This window comes from Notolepis coatsorum (genome assembly GCF_963971535.1).
Source record: "Notolepis coatsorum genome assembly, chromosome: 3".
In the NCBI taxonomy this organism is placed as follows: Eukaryota; Metazoa; Chordata; class Actinopteri; order Aulopiformes; family Paralepididae; genus Notolepis; species Notolepis coatsorum.
Genome location: NC_140167.1, coordinates 168,802,815 through 168,826,393, shown reverse-complemented (window position 1 = coordinate 168,826,393; position 23,579 = coordinate 168,802,815). Strand labels below are relative to the sequence as shown.

The window sequence follows — 23,579 nt, the reverse complement described above, 5'->3', positions numbered from 1 at the left end:
GAAAACAACAAGTACTTGAAACAGACCCCAAAATAATAAACGATACATTCAAGGAATTCTACTCCGACTTATATAAATCAGAAACGACCTTTGATCAAAACAAAATGGACACATATCTTAATCAAATTATTCTCCCTAAACTTTCGGAGGATGACGCTAAACAGTTAGAAGCACCGATCACACTAGAGGAACTCAAGAAGGCCATATCCGAAATGAAAAATGGTAAGGCTCCTGGAAGAGACGGTATCCCATCAGAAATGTACCTTTCTTGTTGGGACATAATTGGACCCTTATTACTAAATATGATCTTATACTCAGTCAAGGAGGGGAGCTTCCATAAACACGACAATATTGCACTCATTTCAGTCCTCCTCAAAAAAGACAAAGACCCCACCGAGTGCGGTAGTTACAGACCCTTAAGCCTCCTCGGAACCGATGTCAAACTGTACTCTAAGGTATTAGCCATCAGATTACAAAAGCATATGACGTCTTTAGTTCATCCGGACCAAACTGGCTTCATAAGAGGTCGCCTGATCACTGATAACATAAGACGAATACTGCACGTACTAGATGCAGACAAAGAAGACACCATACCTAAGGCGATGCTGTCCCTGGATGCTATGAAAGCCTTTGACAGGCTGGAATGGTCGTATCTATGGGCAGTATTAGAAAGGATGGGGTTAGGAAAAGGATTCATTGATATGATTAAAGTATTATACAAAGACCCATCGGCCATGATTACAACAGGTACATTCATCTCCAAAATCTTTCCGGTATCACGCTCAGCCAGACAGGGTTGCCCTCTTAGTCCCGGACTATTCGATCTATCATTAGAGCCTTTAGCACAATATATAAGACAATCCCAATCCATAGAACCAATCGTAATCAAGGGCACACAACATAAAATTTGTTTATATGCGGACGACATAATATTGTTCATGCAAAGCCCCAACACCACATTGCCTCATCTACTCAAGTTGATAGAGAACTTTGGTGATTTATCGGGATTTAAAATAAATTGGCCGAAGTCGGCTTTCCTTCCACTTAACACCCAGGCAAAAAAAGATACAACCCTCCCAGGTGAGATACCCATGGTAAAACATTTTAGATGCTTGGGTGTGGAAATATTTCCCACCATAAGACAAACGGTGAAGCACAATTACACAAAAATACAGAACAAAATCAAAGATGACCTGGACAGGTGGGCAAAACTTAAAAACTCAGTACAGGCAAGGGTATCAATAGTTAAGATGGATGTACTACCTAGAATCAACTTCATCAGTTCAATGCTACCGGTACCCCCTCCAGAGGGTTACTGGAAAAGATTACACTCCTCCACATACAAATTTATTTGGAATAACAAACCACCTCGCATAAAAAGATCCACCGCACAGAGAAATAAAGCAGACGGTGGCATGGCAGTTCCAGATTTTTTCCAATATTTTAAGGCATACACATTAAGACCATTGACAATATGGTTTGATCCCCAGGCATTGGTATCCTGGAGAAAATTGGAAGAAAACATAGTAGCCCCACATAGACTGAAGGACATAGCACACACTAAACTACCAATCAAGCACTGTGAGCGGAAATTTGGCCCCATAATTACCCATGCAATCCGGATATGGCGTGAAACACAAAAAAAATATCCTAACCCACAAGAATGGCATAATCACACTCCCTTATTCAATAACAATGCACTCTTAATTGAAAAACGTCCTATAAGATTCCCTATATGGGAAGAGCAAGGCATACACTCATTAGGGGATATTTTTAATAACCAGGGTTTTTGTAGTTATGGAGAAATATGCACAAAGTTTAACCTCACCGACTCCACATGGCTTTTTTACATACAGTTACGCCTATGTTTGAGGTCTCACGGTGTTCCATTAGACATACCAGTTGAACACCACAGATACCACAAATTCTTCTATGAAAGAGAAACATCGAGAGGTTTTGTATCAGGTTTTTATTATCAATTACTAACGTCCTCGTATGAAACCCTCCAACTAGACTCTGTCTGGAGGAGGGATATACCAGACCTGGAAAGTGACTTTGATTGGCAAGAAGCATGGGCAAATGTCCGTCTTACATCAAGGAACCCGGACCATCAACAAATCAATCTTAACTATATTCACAGGACATACTTGACTCCTATAAGACTGAACAGAATGGGCCTTAAACAAGACTCAAAATGCTCCCAATGTACAAATGGAGACGAAGGGACATTTATGCACATGTATTGGGACTGCCCACCAGTTAAGGCATTCTGGAAAGATGTGACCCATCAATTATCAAAACTCGTATCTTGGAATATACCAGTACACCCCTCTGTATTACTATTGAATGATGTTTTTGAGTTTGCAGTAAATCCACAGCTAAAGAGATTGGTTTTATCGGGTATCACAGTAGCTAAAAAACTGATCGCATCACGCTGGTTTCAACCGGAAAAAATGTGCCGGAAGGTTTGGTTTCTTACATATCTCGATGTGATTTATCAAGAAATATCTACAGCAAGAATTCTGGGTCTCAACGAATCCAAAATGTCAATGTGGTTAGAAGTGGTGGAGAGAATAAAAGCTAGCTTATAATGGTGGTGTCTGGTTAGGAGTGAGGGATAATGGAGGTACTATCCAAGGAGGGGTCCGGGAGAGGGGGGTTCGAGCTGGAGCATATGTGTGTAGGGTTTTAGAAAATAGGTATTAGGGGTATATCCTGTATAAGGCATTTGTATAATTGGTAATTTCGTTGGATATACACTAGGGATGCCCCGATCGATCGGCCACCGATCGTTATCGGCCGATAATCAGTATAAATATGCGATCGGGGAATTCCGATAATGAGTCATATTCGCCGATCGCGGAAACTGATCAAGTGGATATCTCACTCGCTTGTCTCAGACGCACAGGACCTGCAAACTGCTCCTCCTCCCTAGCCCCGCCCGCCCCGTGTAGAGTTTGTAAACAAAGAGGTGCGGCTCCTCTGCTCGAGTCTGTAGTGCATTCGACCTGCGCTAACGTTAGCTACCTAGCTATCGTTACTGTTTAAACAAAATTACCCAGTCAACTATTCACGTTTAGTAGGCATTGTCTAACGGTATTTAGCCGGCTAGCTACCGATAGCTCCTGATATCAACAAATGATCCAGAAAATCTAGTAGTCCATGTTCATACCTCCGGTAGCTTGCGTTAGCTTGCGTTAGCTGACGTTAGTTTACTGTTCAAAACGAAATGTCCCATTGAACTAAAGTTCTGTCTTAACGTCATCTAGCCGGCTAGCAGTAGCTACAGATAGCTCTTGATATCAATGTCTTATAACATTGATTTAATGCGTATTCGAGCTGAGGGCTTGCTGAATGTGAAATGACCAAAGCATAACGTTACCAATAGGGTCCCGCTGCAGCGCCGGAGAATCCTTTTTCGAGCTGGAGGCTACTAGAGTACACACAGACAGTGGAGCTGTTTGCAGATAGCGAGCATTTTGACTTGTTGCGTGGTGGCGATGTCTCGCAGATAATACAAGTACAAGTCTAATTATATAATATATATATTTTATAAAAAAAAAAAAAAAAAAAAAACGTTTTATATAAAATAATATTTAATTTCTTTTTAATCAAAAACGATCGGTATCGGATCGGTATCGGCCGATATGGCTCACGACGATCGGTGATCGGTATCGGTGGCAAAAAACGTGATCGGGGCATCCCTAATATACACTGTATACGGTAAAATATTATTATAGACTTTTTTTTGTTTTCTGTTTCTGTACTTGCATGTCATTTTAGCCACCTTGATTGTTGGTTTCATTATGCATTGTGTGTTGAGTACTGACTTTTAATAATTTTTGTTTTGCAATAAAAAAAAAAAAAAAAAAAAATGTAAATGTGTGTGTGTGTGTGTGTGTGCGTGCGCGCGTGTGTGAAAGTAAGACATCCTTGACTTAGTAAACTCACTGACAGCACGTGTGGCAGATTTATATCCAGCTTTTAATTTGATCGTTTGTGTGTGTGTCTGTGTCTGTCTGTCTGTGTATGTGTGTGTGTGTATGTGTGTGTGTGTGTCTGTGAAACATGTCTTGTACTCATTTACCTCACTAAATACAGCAATGTGTAACTGTAGATTTCAAGAGAGAGAGAGAGAGAGAGAGAGAGAGAGACATTTATAATAATTATATTATTAATTAGTTTTTTTACACACACACACTAATAACATGATCATAACCAAACCAATTTCAAATGTATCATCAAGTACAAAATAGATTTGATCGTAATATTTATGAGAATGCATGTTTTTTCACACTACAGGAGGAGTATGTCACAGTATGATGTCATAATCGAACATTCTAGAACATTTGTGTTCTATATATGCAACAATTCTCTGAGCATTTCCTGGCATTTTTTCAGACTACAACATCAATCCAGACTGGTCTGACCCTGACAGCACGTGTGGCTTCATGTCAATAAAGAACATTTGAATGAGAGCGAGAGCGAGAGAGAGAGAGAGAGAGAGAGAGAGAGAGAGAGAGAGAGAGAGAGAGAGAGAGAGAGAGAGAGAGAGAGAACAGGTCTTCACCTCTCTACTTTCTACTCTACTCAGATGGTATTTACAGTACTGTACCAACCACCGTTATAGTTGATCATGACACTGCCAGAAAGGATGTAGTATTCCTTCTAGATGGTTCTGACGGCACAAGAAATGGATTCCCAGCTATGCGTAATTTTGTTGAGAGCGTGGTGGAGAAACTCAATGTGGGAGAAAACAAAGACCGCGTCTCTGTGGTCCAGTACAGCAGAGATCAAGAGGTTCATTTCTATCTGAACACATACACCACAAAAGAGGATATTCTTGCCATTTGCATTTGTGGTTGTATTTCTCTAGAATGAGAGAGAGAGAAATGAGAGAGAGAGAGAGAGAGAAAGAGAGAGAGAGAGAGAGAGAGAGAGAGAGAGAGAGAGAGAGAGAGAGAGAGAGAGAGAGAGAGAAAAAGAAAGAAAGAAAGTGTACATGTCCACGGATGTGCGCTTGCCATAGTGATTGATGACACTTCACAGGCATGTCTTTAGTATAGGTTAGAAAGCAACCTGGGTTCTCAGAGAGAGAGAGAGAGAGAGAGAGAGAGAGAGAGAGAGAGAGAGAGAGAGAGAGAGAGAGAGAGAGAGAGAGAGAGAGAGAGAGAGAGAGAGAGAGAGAGAGAGAAAGCTCCCGTCTGGTAGAGATTTGGGCTCTACTGAGCCTACCTTTCTAGTTGAAACGTTGCAATTTTTACATCATGCGTAAGCTGTCAACTAGCGAGATGCGTTGTTACAGAGCTGGTTACAGAGCTGGTCCACACTGCTATTATGAAATGACCCGAAATTTATGTAAGCTTGTCAACTAAAGCGGTCCGTGTTTAATAATAATAATAATAATAATGACTTGGATTTATATAGCGCGACAGCGCGGGTGAGCAAACTCGTCACACAGCAGCCAGTGATCATTCATACCTCGTATACACAGACGCACTCTGCCATACAGTAGTTAATGTTAAATAAAGCCCATTTGAATTGAGAGAGAGCGAGAGTGTGTGTGTGTGTATGTAAGCTTTTTTTTTTTTTATCTGAGAGAATGTCCACGAATGTCCTCAGACTCCTCACGCAGGAGAGGAGAAACGACTGCAAAAAGTCGAGTCCCGTGGATATTATTGCAACAGATAATTCATACATTATTATGTTTAGAATTTGGATGGGGGGGTAGGCTCTGATACCAGTCTCACGCCTCTGCGGGGGTGTAACACCTATTCACAGCGCACACGCCGCTATTGTGTGTGTGCGCGCGTCCATGTATGTGCGTTTCGTGAAGCGATGTAGTTCTTATCGCAAATGGAGATTATTACAATCATGCCATCTAGCAAGAATTAAACGTATTTACAAGTCGTATTAGGTTTAGCAAGTTGGGGGACGTATACCTTACATGTCAAAGCACTAGAAATGGCCATTTTTCTATTTTTATCGATTTCTGAAAAGATGTCCTTTTTGAGCATTTAAGAGGGATTCTAATTTCTTTTGTTGTCCGCCGACGGGTTCAAAGCTCCAGCGTGACCCCTAAGGGTTAACCACTACACCACCGTACTGTGAGGAGACAGTGTTAACCACTACACCACCGTACTGTGAGGAGACAGTGTTAACCACTACACCACCGTACTGTGAGGAGACAGTGTTAACCACTACACCGCTGTGCTGTGAGGAGACAGTGTTAACCACTACATCACCGTGTTGTGAGGAGACAGTGTTAACCACTACACCACCGTACTGTGAGGAGACAGTGTTAACCACAACACCACCGTGCTGTGAGGCGACAGTGTTAACCACTACACCACCGTGCTGTGAGGCGACAGTGTTAACCACTACACCGCCGTGCTGTGAGGTGACAGTGTTAACCACTACACCACCGTACTGTGAGGCGACAGTGTTAACCACTACACCACCGTGCTGTGAGGAGACAGTGTTAACCACTACACCACCATACTGTGAGGCGACAGTGTTAACCACTACACCACAGTGCTGTGAGGCGACAGTGTTAACCACTACACCACAGTGCTGTGAGGCGACAGTGTTAACCACTGCACCACCGTACTGTGATGAGACAGTGTTAACCATTACACCGCCGTGCTGTGAGGAGACAGTGTTAACCACTACACCACCGTGCTGTAAGGCGACAGTGTTAACCACTACACCACCGTGCTGTAAGGCGACAGTGACGACAGTGTTAACCACTACACCACCGTGCTGTGAGGAGACAGTGTTAACCACTACACCACCGTGCTGTGAGGAGACAGTGTTAACCACTACACCACTTTTGATAAGTGATGTGGTAATTAATCAAGTCCAGGAGACTAAACTCCTAGGGGTAACATTAGACAGTAAATTGTCATGGTCACACCATATAAACAATATAGCAGTGAAAATGGGAAGAGGGATTTCTGTTGTTAAAAGATGTGCTCATTTGTTACCACTAAATTCTATCAAACAGGTAATTCAAGCTCTGGTTTTGTCAAATCTTGACTATTGTCCTGCAGTATGGTCGAATGTAACGACGAATAAACTGAAAAAATTACAAATGGTACAAAACAAAGCAGCACGTATAGCGCTTCGCTGTGAGTACAGAACTAATGTTGCAGCGATGCACAGTTGTTTAACTTGGTTACTTGTCAAACATAAATTACTCTGCTCACTCCTTGTATTCACTAGGAATATTCTTGTTACAAAGATCCCCTCAATTTTATATAACAATTTATCTATAAGTCTTGACAGACACAACCATTCCACCAGACATGCTTCTGCACGAGGTTTTACACTTCCAAAAGTGAGGTTGAATGCAATGAAGCGAACTGTCATGTTCCGTGGTATGCAGGAATGGAACTCTCTTCCCAGACATGTTAAGCAGGAGAATAGTAAATGTCGTTTCAAAATCGTGGTAAAACAACATTTTCAACCAAAGAAATTGACATTCCCTAATAGATAGTGTGTACGTAAATGAAAATGTATGTGTCTGATAAAGAGATAGGTATATATGGATGAAAAGGCATGTGTCTGATAGGGATATATTATTAAAATATTGTATAATTGGCTGATATGAACATAGATAATGTATGTAAAAGCTAAATAGTATATTATGCTGTATTGTATTATGAATTAATTATGAGTAGGTATTATTGTATTGTATTATGAATTCATAAGGCGTATATATTGTTGTATTGTATTATGAATTTGATTAGGGTTTTTATTGTTGTTTTAATTGTCTGTATGACATGTAAATGTTGTGAGTGTATAAGTCTGTAACTGTATTTTATGTGTTATGGACCCCAGGAAGAATAGCCCCAGCACTGCTGTGGCTAATGGGGATCCAAATAAACTTATAAACTACACCACTGTGCTGTGACGCGACAGTGTTAACCACTACAACACCGTGCCGCAGAGGAACATCTGAACAGGGGACACATGGAGATCCACAAAGAAATATCTTTATATTCAGATTACATTTGATGTCTTTCATCTATTACCCTGCCCATACCCTGTACCTCCCCTCCCCCCTTCCCCTGCTGCTATGACGCCAAATTTCCCCAAGAGGATCAATAAAGTAATATCTCGTCTTGTCTTATCTTGTCTTTATGGACATCACAGAATAGTACGTAATAAGAGAAAACCAACCAGCGTGGCGTCTTCATTGCATTGGTCGTTCTTCAGAATCACACTACATTGATGCTGGCAGGCGTCCACATCATCCAGGGTGAGGTACAACCTGGCCAGCTCCAGCATCACCTAGGAACAGAGCATTCACATTACATGACATTAGATTAGATTCAGATGTGTTGTCGTCATACAGCACAAGTACAGTACAAAGAAAATAAGTTTGGCATCCAACCAGAGAGAAAATGTAAAAGTAAAGTGCAACAGTAATATACAATGTACAGGTGATTAAACTGGGTATAAAATATATAAATTAGTACTACCGAGTAGGAGTGTAACGGTACACAAAAACCACGGTACGGTACGTACCTCGGTTTTGAAGTCAGGGTTCGGTACGGGTTTTCGGTACAGTGGGGGAAAGTTTGGCTTTCCATGTTCCACTCATCACTGAGTTGTGATTGCAGTAACTAATTGTACTTGTAGGGCTGTCAACGAATATTCTATATTAAAATTTATAATATTAATAATAATATTAATAATCGACTTGTAAAATAAAATAAAAATAACAATAATTATATTAGATTGTGAAAAAAACAGCCCCCAGTGGGCGGTCGTTAGTGGTTAACATACCGTTGTATTCGTTCGATACACTACACAGCCATTCGGTACGGTACGGTACACACTGAAACGGTTCGGTTCGGTACGGATACGTGTACCTTTACCCCCTACTACTGAGTAATAGTGCTAATCAGATGTATGTACAGAGTTGTAGTATTAATATGTACAGTGTGAATAAAGGTATAAAGACACTATGGTAGTAAGTCATACTGGCCAGCAGCGTAACTAGTAAGAGTAGGTAAGGGATATAGATATAGTAGTACAGATATAGATATGGTATCAACAGATATGTAAAAAGGATTATATGTATACGGTAAGAATAAATATATATATTTACAGCATGATTGTACATGCTATCATACAAATTATTAAATTGATAGATGAATTAAGCGTTGTTTGTTTATTACGAAAATACTATTACAGAACCAGTGCTTGTGGAATACCGTGAGACAGGATTCTTTTATTGAATTATATGTTGTTATTACGCTTTATAGCCAGTCAAATGTATTCTTCTTCCATTAGATTTAATTCTCCTGATTCAAGTCGAGCATCAAACCAACGAGACTAACAGGTTCAAGTAAACAGGGGCTCTTAAAAGACGCCGGCGCCCGTCGGCGACAGCTGCAGCGAGGGGCACACAGGACGTGTTTGATTGGGCTGCACTGACCTTGCGATCGCTCTCACAATACACAAGAGCCTCTTTATAGAACTTGACCGCCCGCTCGTAGCCCCGCTGACTCGTGTAGTGTTTAGCGATCTCCGCGCAGATCTCGGCCGCCACTTGCTTCTGCGTGGGCACGGCGTCGGGCTGCTCCAGACGGACCCGCTTCAGAACCTTGGCCTGCACGTCCCGGGCCTGCAGCACAGAGGGGACACCAGGTTCAGAACCTTGGCCTGCACGTCCCGGGCCTGCAGCACAGAGGGGACACCAGGTTCAGAACCTTGGCCTGCACGTCCCGGGCCTGCAGCACAGAGGGGACACTAGACTCAGAACCTTGGCCTGCACGTCCCGGGCCTGCAGCACAGAGGGGACACTAGACTCAGAACCTTGGCCTGCACGTCCCGGGCCTGCAGCACAGAGGGGACACTAGACTCAGAACCTTGGCCTGCATGTCCCGGGCCTGCAGCACAGAGGGGACACTAGACTCAGAACCTTGGCCTGCACGTCCCGGGCCTGCAGCACAGAGGGGACACTAGACTCAGAACCTTGGCCTGCACGTCCCGGGCCTGCAGCACAGAGGGGACACTAGACTCAGAACCTTGGCCTGCATGTCCCGGGCCTGCAGCACAGAGGGGACACTAGACTCAGAACCTTGGCCTGCACGTCCCGGGCCTGCAGCACAGAGGGGACACCAGGCTGGTTCCCCACCAAATATTCTGACCCAATATTTGAACAGATAATATAAAGCTAACGCAAAATGCCAACGGATTGTGTGTCGTATAACAATAGCTTGAACCTCACACCTACAGAGACGTCCCAGAGCCAGAAAAACTACTAACACATTTTTTAGTCTATAGTCTAGTCTTTTACTATTATGCACTTTGCTACTAAGAAATCTACCTTGCCATATCTTACTACCTACTATGCTAATATGTCTATACTACTACCTACTATGCTAATATGTCTATACTACTACCTACTATGCTAATATGTCTATACTACTACCTACTATACTGTCTATACTACTACGCTAATGTCTATATTACTACATACTATGCTAATATGTCTATATTACTACTTACTATGCTAATATGTCTATATTACTACCTACTATGCTAATATGTCTATACTACTACCTACTATGCTTCCTATATTACTACCTACTATGCTAATATGTCTATACTACTACCTACTATGCTGCCTATATTACTACTTACTATGCTAATATGTCTATATTACTACCTACTATGCTAATATGTCTATACTACTACCTACTATGGTGCCTATATTACTACCTACTATGCTAATATGTCTATATTACTACCTACTATACTAATATGCCTAAATTACTACCTACTATGCTAATATGTCTATACTACTACCTACTATGCCTATATTACTACCTACTATGCTAATATGTCTATACTACTACCTACTATGCTAATATGTCTATATTACTACCTACTATGCTAATATGTCTATATTACTACCTACTATGCTAATATGTCTATACTACTACCTACTATGTCTATACTACTACCTACTATGCTAATATGTCTATACTACTACCTACTATGTCTATACTACTACCTACTATGCTAATATGTCTATATTACTACCTACTATGCTAATATGTCTATACTACTACCTACTATGTCTATACTACTACCTACTATGCTAATATGTCTATACTACTACCTACTATGCTAATATGTCTATAGTACTACCTACTATGCTAATATGTCTATATTACTACCTACTATGCTAATATGTCTACTACTACCTACTATGCTAATATGTCTATATTACTACCTACTATGCTAATATGTCTACTACTACCTACTATGTCTATACTACTACCTACTATGCTAATATGTCTATACTACTACCTACTATGCTAATATGTCTATATTACTACCTACTATGCTAATGTCTACTACTACCTACTATGCTAATATGTCTATATTACTACCTACTATGCTAATATGTCTACTACTACCTACTATGTCTATACTACTACCTACTATGCTAATATGTCTATACTACTACCTACTATGCTAATATGTCTATACTACTACCTACTATGCTAATATGTCTATATTACTACCTACTATGCTAATATGTCTACTACTACCTACTATGTCTATACTACACTGCTATGCACTCAATACTGTAGCACTCAAGTTCTTACCCTTAGCTGCCAGAGTTGTACCCTTCCTTCCTGCTGACTTGTTGTACAGAACTTGTAAGTCGCTTTGGATAAAGTGTTCAGCTAAATTACTAAATGTAATGTAAAACGCCCCCCAAACCCTTCTCTATCCACAAGAGATCTGGATCCCCTTCTCCACCTCAATGTCTCCCAGATGGAAACACTCCTCTCTGCCGAAGCTCATTTAACCTACATGTCATTTGTATATGTCTCTATTAAACCTATATTGATCATGAAGATCCGTCTACGACCATAATCGATGAGTCGGGTTCCACCACATTGGCTGAGGGGCGCTGCTTCACAACTGCGGGTCTCGAACATCGGGTGCTCCTCTGAATCCCAGGGGATACCATCGTGAGACCAAGAAGAGAGAGAGAGAGGTTAGACTTGTGCTTTGCGATCAATAAGTCATAACACAAGAAGATACCAAGGCACACCGCTTTGCAGAAAATGAACGGGGCTTAGTGCTTATGTGTTTCAACTCACAGTTATCCCCAGGGCATATAAAAACAATAAAGTGGGTGTGTACATAATTAGGTAAATTCTATGTTAGAATTCTACGTTAGAATCTACCTAATTATGCACACACCCACTCGACTGCACCCGTGTCAGTTAGCCAGTGCTGCTCTGGTCGCCTGGCAGCCAAAACCTTGATGTGTGAGCCATCGCTGATATACAGGCCCTGGAGAGACCTGGGAGTCGAAACACGTCGGCCTTGAGCCTGTTTATTTTTGTTTAAACTTTGTCTTGGTATTTTTCTGTTCATGACAAAGAGAGAGTCTAACCTCTCTCTTTTTGGTCTCCAGATAATTAGATTAGATTCAATATGTCAGTATGTCAATCAATATGTATTGTAAGTAAGGCACCAGGCGCTGGTGGCCTGATGGGGAGGGTACTTAAGAGCTGCATCCAAATAAAATCGGTCCTTACTAAACTGTTTCAGTATCTACTTGATGAACATGTTGTACCTCGGTCATTGAAATTGTCTACAATCATCCCTGTACCTAAAAAGGCTGCGGCCTCCTTAATGAATGATTTCAGACCAGTTGCTCTGACCAGTATTCTGAGCAAGTGTATGGAGCGGGTCATAGTCAACCACCTGACAGCAGCCATAGGCAACTGTCTGGACCCGCTCAGGGGCGACAATGGCTCAGGAGGCAGAGCAGTCATCTGGTAGTCAGAAGGTTCCCGGTTCGATTCCCGCTCCTCCTGGGCAGCGTGTCGATGTGTCCTTGAGCAAGACACTTAACCCCGAATTGCTCCCGATGAGCAGGTTGGCACCTTGCATGGTCTCTTCTGCCGTCGGTGTGTGAATGTGTGAGTGAATGGGTAAAATGTGAGGAACAAATTGTAAAACGCTTTGGATAAAAGCTGTTATATAAATGCACCATTTGTTTTACCATTTACCCACTCCAGTCTGCATCTAAACGTGAACAGGGCTGGAGATGCAACACTCACACTAGTGAGTTCAGTCACTAAACATCTACAGCTGTCTAGAGGCACTGGAGATGCAACACTCACACTAGTGAGTTCAGTCACTAAACATCTACAGCTGTCTAAAGCAGTGGTTCTCAAACTACGGGTCGCAACCCAAAGTGGGGTCGCGGGTAGGTGACAGTGGGGTCGCGCATTGGCAAGTACATTTTATTATTATTATAATTTTTTATCAATCAATAAATTATTATTTTTTTTTTATGTTCTGGCAACATATTTTGGCTAAATATGCCTCGTTTTATAAATGTGTATTGGTAACATAGTAACATTTTCTAATAAATATGCATGATCAAGTTCAACAACGTGTGCTTTTATTTTGATATTCCTTAATTCCACATTGAAATTACGCAATACATTGTAAGTACAGTGTGGGGTCCCCAAAAAAAATCCTAAATAAAATGGGGTCGTGGTATAAAAAAGTTTGAGAACCCCTGGTCTAAAGGCACTGGAGATGCAACACTCACACTAGTCAGTTCAGTCACTATGAAAACCTTGGGGCCAAGAATAAGAACAAATTGGCAAGGATTGTAAACATGGCCAGTAGCCTAAAGTTATAGGGAAACCACAAAAACAATTGTCTGAGTTATATGTATTTCGGAATACTGACAAGGCTCAGGAAATATTGTCGGATCCTTTGCATCCCCTTCATGGTGAGTTTGACAAGCTTCCATCTGGAAGGCGCTATAGAGTTCCTCTAGTCCCAAAAACATATTTAAGAAGATATCCTGGTACACTGGCATCACAGTAGCACTGAAAGGTAGGCTACAGACAGCTCAGAACAAATTAGTTAGAATGATTTTAAAACTCCATCCCAGGACTCACCTTACACAGACACATTTTAACAGCCTCAAATGGCTCAGGGTTGAGGAGAGGGTCTCTCAAATAAAACTCAACATAACACATAGGATACTCGGGAATACTGTCCCTCAGTACCTCAGTGGATATTTTAACATGGTAAGGGATGTACACGGACACGCCACCAGGGGGAGCCCTACAGACATCGTCCCAGTGAGATGCAATAGGAAAATTGGCCAAAACGCATTCCTATATTCAGCAGCAGTACAATGGAATAGCCTACCAATGGAGTTGAAGACCATAAGCCCCTTCTCCACTTTTAAATTAGCTATAAAGAGGTGGATCATAAGTAGCAGAAGCTGGGAGTAGTGAAAAAAGGGTTTTAATATGTGTTGTTCCTTTTTTATTCTTTTATTGTCTATAAAATGGAATATTATTGTATGTATTTTTTTGTTTTTATACCACACATCCTGACATACAGACACTACAAACACCCACGTCCACACACCAGTACATAAATCCACTGACACCAATGATGAAGGACCACAATGGAAACAAGCCTATGGCTTTATTGTGTTTTTTATGAAATCCTATTGGTAAATGGAGAAAATGTATACCTGTTTTCATATTGTGATCCAATGTATATGTGTGATTTTTCCATTCTAAACCAATAAACTATTCAATCAATCAAAAAAGTCCTTCATCCCACATGCCATTGCTCTGATGAATTCTTAGCTTTTCATTTTAACCACGGTACTGGTTAGGTACCTGAAGCTCTGTCTTGTTTGTGCTGCTGTTGTTTCTCTTTTGTCTATGTATTGGGCTGTTTGGGCCAATGTCTTTTGTGCCTGTGTGGTGTTTGTACTGTGTTGTCTTGTTGATTGTAACCATGGTGAAGCCAAAGACACATTTCCACGAAAGTGGACAAATAAAAATATCTATCTATCTATCTATCTATCTATCTATCTATCTATCTATCTATCTATCTATCTATCTATCTATCTATCTATCTATCTATCTATCTATCTATGTGGTGAGAATAAATATATATATATGGTTTATATAGCATTTGTACATGCTATCGTACAGAGCTAAGGGTTATATGCAGGTGTATAAGTAACTATATAGAGGGGTTATATGCAGGTATATTCAGACAAATATGTATATATATGCAGTAAATATAAGAATGTAAATATAATATAAAGCTGTGAGAACCAGACGGCCTGGGGTACTTACTCTCTGCAGGGAGAGCAACGCGTCGTCATTCTTGCTCATCTTGTTCTGGACCCTGGCTAACAGCACCAGGTAGCGGCAGTCGTCTGTGAGTGCTGGCAGCTCAGTCACTGGGAGAGAATCAAAAGGCAAAACAAAATCAAACACTAAATCAAAACAAAACAGTGTTTTGCACTTTTTATGAACCACAAAATAAAATTTCAAAAAAGAACACTCCACAAATCCACGCTAGCCTCGCTTTAGGCCACAGGACATTTTCCACAATCTTAGAATCTGGATTTTTCTTTTTTGCACCGATTATTTACATTGTCATGTATTTGCCATTAGGTCAGGTATAAGACATTATGATAAATCAGTTGCTGGAATTAATTATTTTCCATTAACCTGTATTGCCAATTCCGAGGTCAGGGAACATATTATCCTAGAATAATAAAACCTTATTGGTAAGCTACCTCCTTATACTACATCATTATTGGTAAGCTACCTCCTTATACTACATCATTATTGGTAAGCTACCTCCTTATACTACATCATTATTGGTAAACTACTTCCTTATACTACATAATTATTGGTAAGCTACCTCCTTATACTACATCATTATCGGTAAGCTACCTCCTTATACTACATCATTATTGGTAAGCTACTTCCTTATACTACATAATTATTGGTAAGCTACTTCCTTATACCACATCATTATTGGTAAACTACCTTCTTATACTACATTATTGGTAAGCTACCTCCTTATACTACATCATTATTGGTAAGCTACCTCCTTATACTACATCATTATTGGAATGGAATTATAGTAGGCTACCTATGGAACCCATTCTAGTGACTGGCTGGTCCTTAAGGTCCAGTTTCTCTGAACAGGGTGAATCTGCATTTAGCTATGATGCCCCTCTAGCTCATGGAATGAACTCCAACAGTCCTTATAAAGCTTGAGATTCTCCCCTCTGTTGCAGAGTTTAAAACCTTGATCTCCAACCTTTTGTCAATCAAGCTGTACGTGTTTTAATTGATTTGTTATCCTTACTTGTCTTTGTTGTAATTTTATATGCTGTGTGATTTTAACTCTGTTTGTACACTAGCCGTGACTGTAAATGTAAATTGTAAAATACAAATGACCTAATTTTATATGTTCTTTTATTTGATCTTACTGCTACTACTTATTGTTACCATTCTTGTATTCATTGTTGTTTCTTAATGGTGCACTGTTGAGTCTGAGCTCGAAACACAAACAGTTAATTCCCTGCAATGCCTCCTGTATTGTTGTGTATTTGACAAAATAAAGAACTTGAACTTGAAGGGAAACCTCTGTTGCCTTTCGAGTTGAACCCTTTCACTACCACACTACAGACGGTTAACCTTTCACTACCACACTACAGACGGTTAACCTTTCACTACCACACTACAGAAGGTTAACCTTTCACTACCACACTACAGACGGTTAACCTTTCACTACCACACTACAGACGGTTAACCTTTCACTACCACACTACAGACGGTTAACCTTTCACTACCACACTACAGACGGTTAACCTTTCACTACCACACTACAGAAGGTTAACCTTTCACTACCACACTACAGAAGGTTAACCTTTCACTACCACACTACAGACGGTTAACCTTTCACTACCACACTACAGAAGGTTAACCTTTCACTACCACACTACAGACGGTTAACCTTTCACTACCACACTACAGACGGTTAACCTTTCACTACGACACTACAGACGGTTAACCTTTCACTACCACACTACAGACGGTTAACCTTTCACTACCACACTACAGAAGGTTAACCTTTCACTACCACACTACATACGGTTAACCCTTTCACTACCACACTACATACGGTTAACCTTTCACTACCACACTACAGAAGGTTAACCTTTCACTACCACACTACATACGGTTAACCGTCTGTAGTGTGGTAGTGAAAGGGTTAACCTTCTGTAGTGTGGTTGTGAACGGGTTAACCCTTTGTCATGAGGCAGTGAAAGGGTTAACCTTCTGTAGTGTGGTTGTGAAAGGGTTAACCTTTTGTCATGAGGCAGTGAAAGGGTTAACCTTCTGTATTGTCGCAGTGAAAGGGTTAACCCTTTGGTAGTGTGGCGGTGAAAGGGTTAAATAAAGGTTTGGAATGAAATGTCATATGGACTGAATCCTCGAGTGTCTCTCTAAAGAGCGGCAGTACCTGGGTTGTGGGCCAGAGCGTCGTGCAGAACCCTCTCGCAGTGCTCCACCTGCTTCATCTTCATGAGCAGCTCCGCCAGGTCGTAGCGCAGGAAGCTCTGCTGCTCTGTCTTCAGCGCCGCCTCGTAGTAATTTATCGCCTGTGTGAGGTAAGCGTCGGCCCTGTGTCAACATTGCATCGGTGACGGAGTGGATCTGTTTATCTTTTTGACTCAGAGAGGAGCGACTGCTACGAACCTTGGCGTAGTTGTGGGTCTTCACCAGGGCTTTCCCGATCTTGCTGGCCAGAGCACCATCTTTGGGGTTTTTCCTGAGAGCCTGCTCGTAGACCTCAATGGCTTTCTCCGGCTGTGGGTAAACAACACACACGTCTCGTGTCAAGTGACGCACGCGAGCGGAGAGAGGCCGTACGTCTCCAGGGGACAGAGGACGCAAGGTTGTTGACGTGGAAACCCTTGAACCCCTTCTAAATATTTTTACGTTCGTTGTTTATTATCGTTGTGTGCTTTCGAGCGTCTTAAATTAGCCTCGCCGTTGTCTTTGGTCGAAACAAACAGGACCGTTTGGAAAAATAACGAATAAATCAATATTACATTTCCCCAGTATTTACCTCTTGGATGTTCATATAAGCATCGCCCAGGAGCAGATACGTGTGAGGGCTGGGCAGCTTCTCCACCATTTCCCTGGGGAGACAGGGAGACGTTGCGTTAGATTTGATACAAACAATATAAAATCAAAACAAATCATTGATCAAGAAATTAAATGGAAGAAAAAATATATATATAAATAAACAAAAGCAAAACATAACTCAATTTACATGTTCGAAAAGGAGTAGGAAGAAGTATACACTTATTTAATCCTACCCCTTTTCCGCTACTCAAATGAGTGTACTAATTTAAAACCTTACAAAACAAATATATATTAAACAAAACAAAACTATATTATGTAAAACATGTATAGTGATGATCTCACTTCTGACCTCGCAACACCCCGCTACTTTTGAGGTTCATTCAAGCTTAATCACTCCTCAGTAGTTTAGATTACGGTAGATTCAAATGTATTGTCATCATACACAGCACAAGTACAGTACAATGAAAAGAAGTTTGGCATCCAACGAGAGTGCAAATGTAACAGTAAAGTGCAATAGTAATATACAATGTACAGGTGATTAGACTGGGTATAAAATATATACATTAGTACTACTGAGTAATAGTGCTAATCAGATGTATGTACATAGTTGTAGTATTAATATGTAGTCAGTGATACATAAATATAAATATAAACAAGAACGAGCAGAGATCAGGAGAGGACAAACGGTGTGGGCAGTTCTCAAGCAGTGGGGGCAGTTCTTGAAGGGTGGGGGCAGTTCTTGAGGGGTGGGGCAGTTCATGAAGGGTGGGGGCAGTTCTTGAGGGGTGGGGGCAGTTCATGAAGGGTGGGGGCAGTTCTTGAGGGGTGGGGGCACTTCTTTATTTTTTTGATCTACTTTTTCTCCCTTCCCCAATTTCGTATTATCCAATTCTTCCCTCCCCTGTCTCGAACGCTGTTGGCTATGCCTCCCACAAGCCGGCTGCAATGTGGACGAAGCCTTGCATCACGTGTCCCCTCCGGTACACGAGGAGGCAGTCGTCGCATCTTTCCACCTGCACAGCGCGATCTCTCAGCGGCGAGGGTCTGCGTGGGAGGGACACGCCGCCCTCATCGCTTCCTGATTCTACTGCGCAGGCGCACCAACCGACCTGTAGGAGTCGCTGTCCACAACGTCCGATACCCACCCACCAGCTTCCCACCCCCTAATACTGCCAATTGTATTAGTATGAACGACCAGCCAAGCTGGTAGCAACGCAGAGAGCTGGGCTCGAACCCAGCATCTCCTGCGTTGGTGGCGAGCGCCGTGCCCACTGCGCCACCTAGCCGCAGGGTGGGGGCACTTCTTGAAGGGTGGGGGCAGTTCTTGAACGGCAGGGGCAGTTCATGAATGCCGGGGGGGCACTTCTTGAGGGGCGGGGGCAGTTCATGAACGGGGGGGGGGGGGGGGGGGGGGGGCAGTTCTTGAAGGGAGGGGGCAGTTCTCGAGGGGTGGGGGCAGTTCTTGAGGGGTGGGGGAAGTTCATGAATGGGCGGGGGCACTTCTTGAACTAAGGGTGGTGGGCAGCTTTGCTTTTCTGCATGAGTGGCTACAGTTAAGATTTCCACTAGATTTCCTGTGAACCTGTGGCCCTCCGACTCCTCTGCTACGGACCAGACCCGATGGAATGCAGCTGTAGTGCAGCTGGGCGAGCAGGCCAAGCAGAAGATGAGTGGTTGTGAGAGCTGTTGGACTACACCTCCCTCACAGCCAACGCTGCAGAAGATGAGTGGTTGTGAGAGCTGTTGGACTACACCTCCCTCACAGCCAACGCTGCAGAAGATGAGTGGTTGTGAGAGCTGTTTGATTAAACCTCCCTCCAGCCAACGCTGCTTAAGCCAAACACTTCTTGTGCATTAGGTCAGATCAAGTGTGATATTGATGTGTGTGCTCATATAACGAATCACTCACACTACGATAGTCTGCAACACTCTCCTCTGGATGTAGATATTATGCTCCTTTGTTCGTTCCATAATTTAATCCTTCATGTGAAGACGTATTAAAATGGCATATATTCATATCAGCTGTGTTTTCACATCCCACTATCTTATAAATGTATGTACAGTATCGACTGTTAATTACATGCATAGTTAAACATTTACATTTAGTCATTAGCTGACGCTTTTATCCAAAGCGACTTACAGATTGTGAACAACAAGTCAGCAGGAAGGGTACAACTCTGGCAGCTAAGGGTCAGTAAGATTGTTCGTCAAATAGTGTTGAACTTGAGTGTTACACTCTGAGTGCATAGTAGTATAGACATAATAGCATAGTAGGTAGTATAGTATAGTAGCATAGTAGTAAGGTACAGTACCAACTCAGTATCAACTCAGTACCAATTCAGTACCGACTCAGTACCAACTCACAGATACAGACGTGAAACCACTTGGTTTGTTTGTTGCTCATCACACAGTCATTATACAAACACCAGTGTGTTTTCAGAACAGCGGTCAAACTTAAACTCAGTTCAATAATACCAGCTCAAAGCCCGGGTCAGCCGCCCAGCGCACGTAATCTTCTCCTCTCATGCTTCATCGACTGCCTGTGTGTGTGTGTGTGTGTGTGTTCTCCAGACACAGTCCCACTGTGCACCAGGAGAGAGAGGTTAATCATCACAGACCAGCTGCACTTGTCAATTTAACTCACCCCTACAGCGGCTTCAGTGAGTCACTCTTACTACTGCTTGACCTTACTCCTAGAACCCACCTCACCCCTGCCCACTTTGACAACCTAGGATGGCTTAGAGTAGACGACAGAGTACAGCAACTTGCTATGGGCCTGGTCTACAAGATACACTACACGACCAAGGTACCCATGTACATGTCAAAATACTTCCCAAAGGTCAGTGAATACCATGATCACAACACCAGAGGGAGCTCCACAAATCATGTTAATGTGAGAATGGGTTTTAAGCAGAGCCCAATCGCTGAACACAGGAGAGGAGAATAGAGCGTTTCAGGTTGTTTTAATGGTATTCCCAAGTAGGCAAGAATTACATCCAGAAATGTACAACAGGTATGAATTGGGGATAAAGGGAGCAGGTGCACTCCAGTGCTACTGCAGACGGAAGACACAGGTCCGTGTCGAGAGAGGGAGCAGGAACTCCTTGGTAGGCTCCAGGGGGTCCAGACAGCGACACGCTGGCACGGAGGTCCTAGGTAATGATACTAACACCACCACGACTTCTGGTCAGCGTCGTCCGGTTGAAGTAGGGTCTTCATCATCAGGGGATGGGATACAGCTGAGGAGTGAGGTGCCTGACAGCGTGTGAATCAGGGGATGAGGTGCAGCTGGGTTGAGTGACGGGAGGTGAAGGGGTGCTGTTGACCATATAAGGGCATGAGGCTTCCGTGGTGGATGGAAGGGAGGATGAAGAGGAGTGCGTGGTGAATGTGGATGGAAGGGAGGATGAGGAAGAGTGAGTAGTGAATGTGATTTGATTTTGATTTTATTTTATTAGGGATCCCCATTAGCTGGTGCGATAGCAACCAGCTAGTCTTCCTGTGGTCCACACCAGTCTTATCTACCAGAGGACGCATCTCCCCACGGCCCAGATGCCGAACCTCCCTGCAGACTTCTTCTAGTTGGCCGTGAGCCCCACCTGCCTCTGTGACTCCAGCACAGTGGACACATGCTGCTCTCAGCTGTCACTGTGGATGAAGACGTCATCCAGGCAGGCAGCAGCATACTGTATGCAGCACAGGGCCGCAGCACCAGGTCCAGGAGGTGTTGGAACGCTGTGGGGCCGCAGCACCAGGTCCAGAAGGTGTTGGAACGTTGAGGGGCTGCAGCACCAGGTCCAGGAGGTGTTGGAACGCTGTGGGGCCGCAGCACCAGGTCCAGAAGGTGTTGGAACGTTGAGGGGCTGCAGCACCAGGTCCAGGAGGTGTTGGAACGCTGTGGGGCCGCAGCACCAGGTCCAGAAGGTGTTGGAACGTTGAGGGGCTGCAGCACCAGGTCCAGGAGGTGTTGGAACGCTGTGGGGCCGCAGCACCAGGTCCAGAAGGTGTTGGAACGTTGAGGGGATGCAACACCAGGTCCAGGAGGTGTTGGAACGCTGTGGGGCCGCAGCACCAGGTCCAGAAGGTGTTGGAACGTTGAGGGGCTGCAACACCAGGTCCAGGAGGTGTTGGAACGCTGTGGGGCCGCAGCACCAGGTCCAGAAGGTGTTGGAACGTTGAGGGGCTGCAGCACCAGGTCCAGGAGGTGTTGGAATGCTGTGGGGGCACCAAGTGACCCGAAGGGAAGTGTGACGAGTTGGTACAAACTGTACGGAGCGAAGAAACCCCCTCTCTCATGTCTCCCTCTCAGCCCTCCAACTGTTTCAATAAAGTAGGATGAAAAAGGGAAGCAGACTGCCTCTCTCTTTCGTGGCAAAGCTTCCGCTGGTGCCAGTGTTGCCAGACAGGAAAGGCTTAAAAGTATAGTTTTATGCGGAAAACCTTAGTTTGTAAGTGATAACAAGAGGACAAATAGGCATAAATAGGGTAAAACTATCGTATAGAGAGCAAAACTATCGTACAGAGGGGAGAATGTGGGATAGCATGTAGAATAGTGCTGTATATACCAGCGTCTATATACATTTAGGGAAGTGTGACGAGTTGGTATAAACAGTACAGAGCGGAGAAAGCAGTTTTTTCCTTGGTCTCTGGAGATGTGGGGATCTGCCAGTAGCCCTTGGTCAAATCTTGAATTTCCCTAAGGGGATTAATAAAGAAACACTTGACTTGACTCAACTTCAAACCCAGTGTTGTGAAAAAGTGAGCTGTGCCTACAGTAGCTGATCCGGGACGTCGGGTAGGCATGGACTTCTTGTAGTCCACACGGAAACGAATGGATCCAAGAAAAGCATCTCTGGCATGGCCTTTAATTCTCTCTGAACCACTTTTCCTTTGTGCTCGGGTAACCTACAGGCTTGTGAACACACACCGCTACGCCCAGAGTGAGTTATCACCTGGTGATATACGAGGTTAGCGCTCGGTGGGGGGGGTCGGAATGCTGTTGCAACGTGGCTACATCATGAGAGTTGGTTATCGCGGCTACATCTGCCTCCTGGGTCATGAGAGTTGGTTATCGCGGCTACAAGTACCTCCTGGGACGTGAGAGCTGGTTGTCGTGGCTACATCTACCTCCTGGGATGTGAGAGCTGGTTATCGCAAAGGAGCAAGGTGGGTCCCAACTTATCTCTCCCTCTTGCATCACTGTTACCAGAGAAACCGGTTCCGCTTCTCTGCTTTTAAGGACGTTGAGGTAATCAATCTGTGTCTCCCCTCCCCTGTCACATCATAGTCAACATCGCCGACTGGAATGGCTCAGCCACCTGCCGCTGGGTGACTGGTCCTCCCTCTGCTGGCTCTGTGGTTGGAGGGCGAGGTGGTTGTGGAGGAATCCTTTTGGTCGCCCCAAACAATAGCTTAGTTCACACCTAGGTGAGAGGCCAATGGCTACAGCCCCCACCCCTCTCTTTTTTTTTGATCCACTTTTTCTCCCATTTTCTATATTTTCTCCCATCCCAATTTCGTATCATCCAATTCAACCCTCCCCTGTCACGGACGCTGTTTCTTGCCTCCCACAAGCCGGCTGCA

At 43.2% G+C, this 23,579-nt stretch overlaps 1 protein-coding gene across 1 annotated transcript in view; it reads right to left on the bottom strand.

Moving 5' to 3' along the window:
- ttc21b (tetratricopeptide repeat domain 21B) overlaps window positions 1-23,579 on the bottom strand; it is a 156,215-nt gene that overhangs the window by 53,072 nt on the left and 79,564 nt on the right. The window contains exons 16-21 of the mRNA XM_084310923.1: window positions 17,977-18,049; window positions 17,604-17,714; window positions 17,368-17,506; window positions 15,177-15,283; window positions 9,449-9,637; window positions 8,185-8,295 (exon numbers count right to left, since the gene is read on the bottom strand). Of these exons, the coding sequence (XP_084167049.1) occupies window positions 8,185-8,295; window positions 9,449-9,637; window positions 15,177-15,283; window positions 17,368-17,506; window positions 17,604-17,714; window positions 17,977-18,049 (730 nt within the window). The remainder of the gene's footprint in view (window positions 1-8,184; window positions 8,296-9,448; window positions 9,638-15,176; window positions 15,284-17,367; window positions 17,507-17,603; window positions 17,715-17,976; window positions 18,050-23,579) is intronic.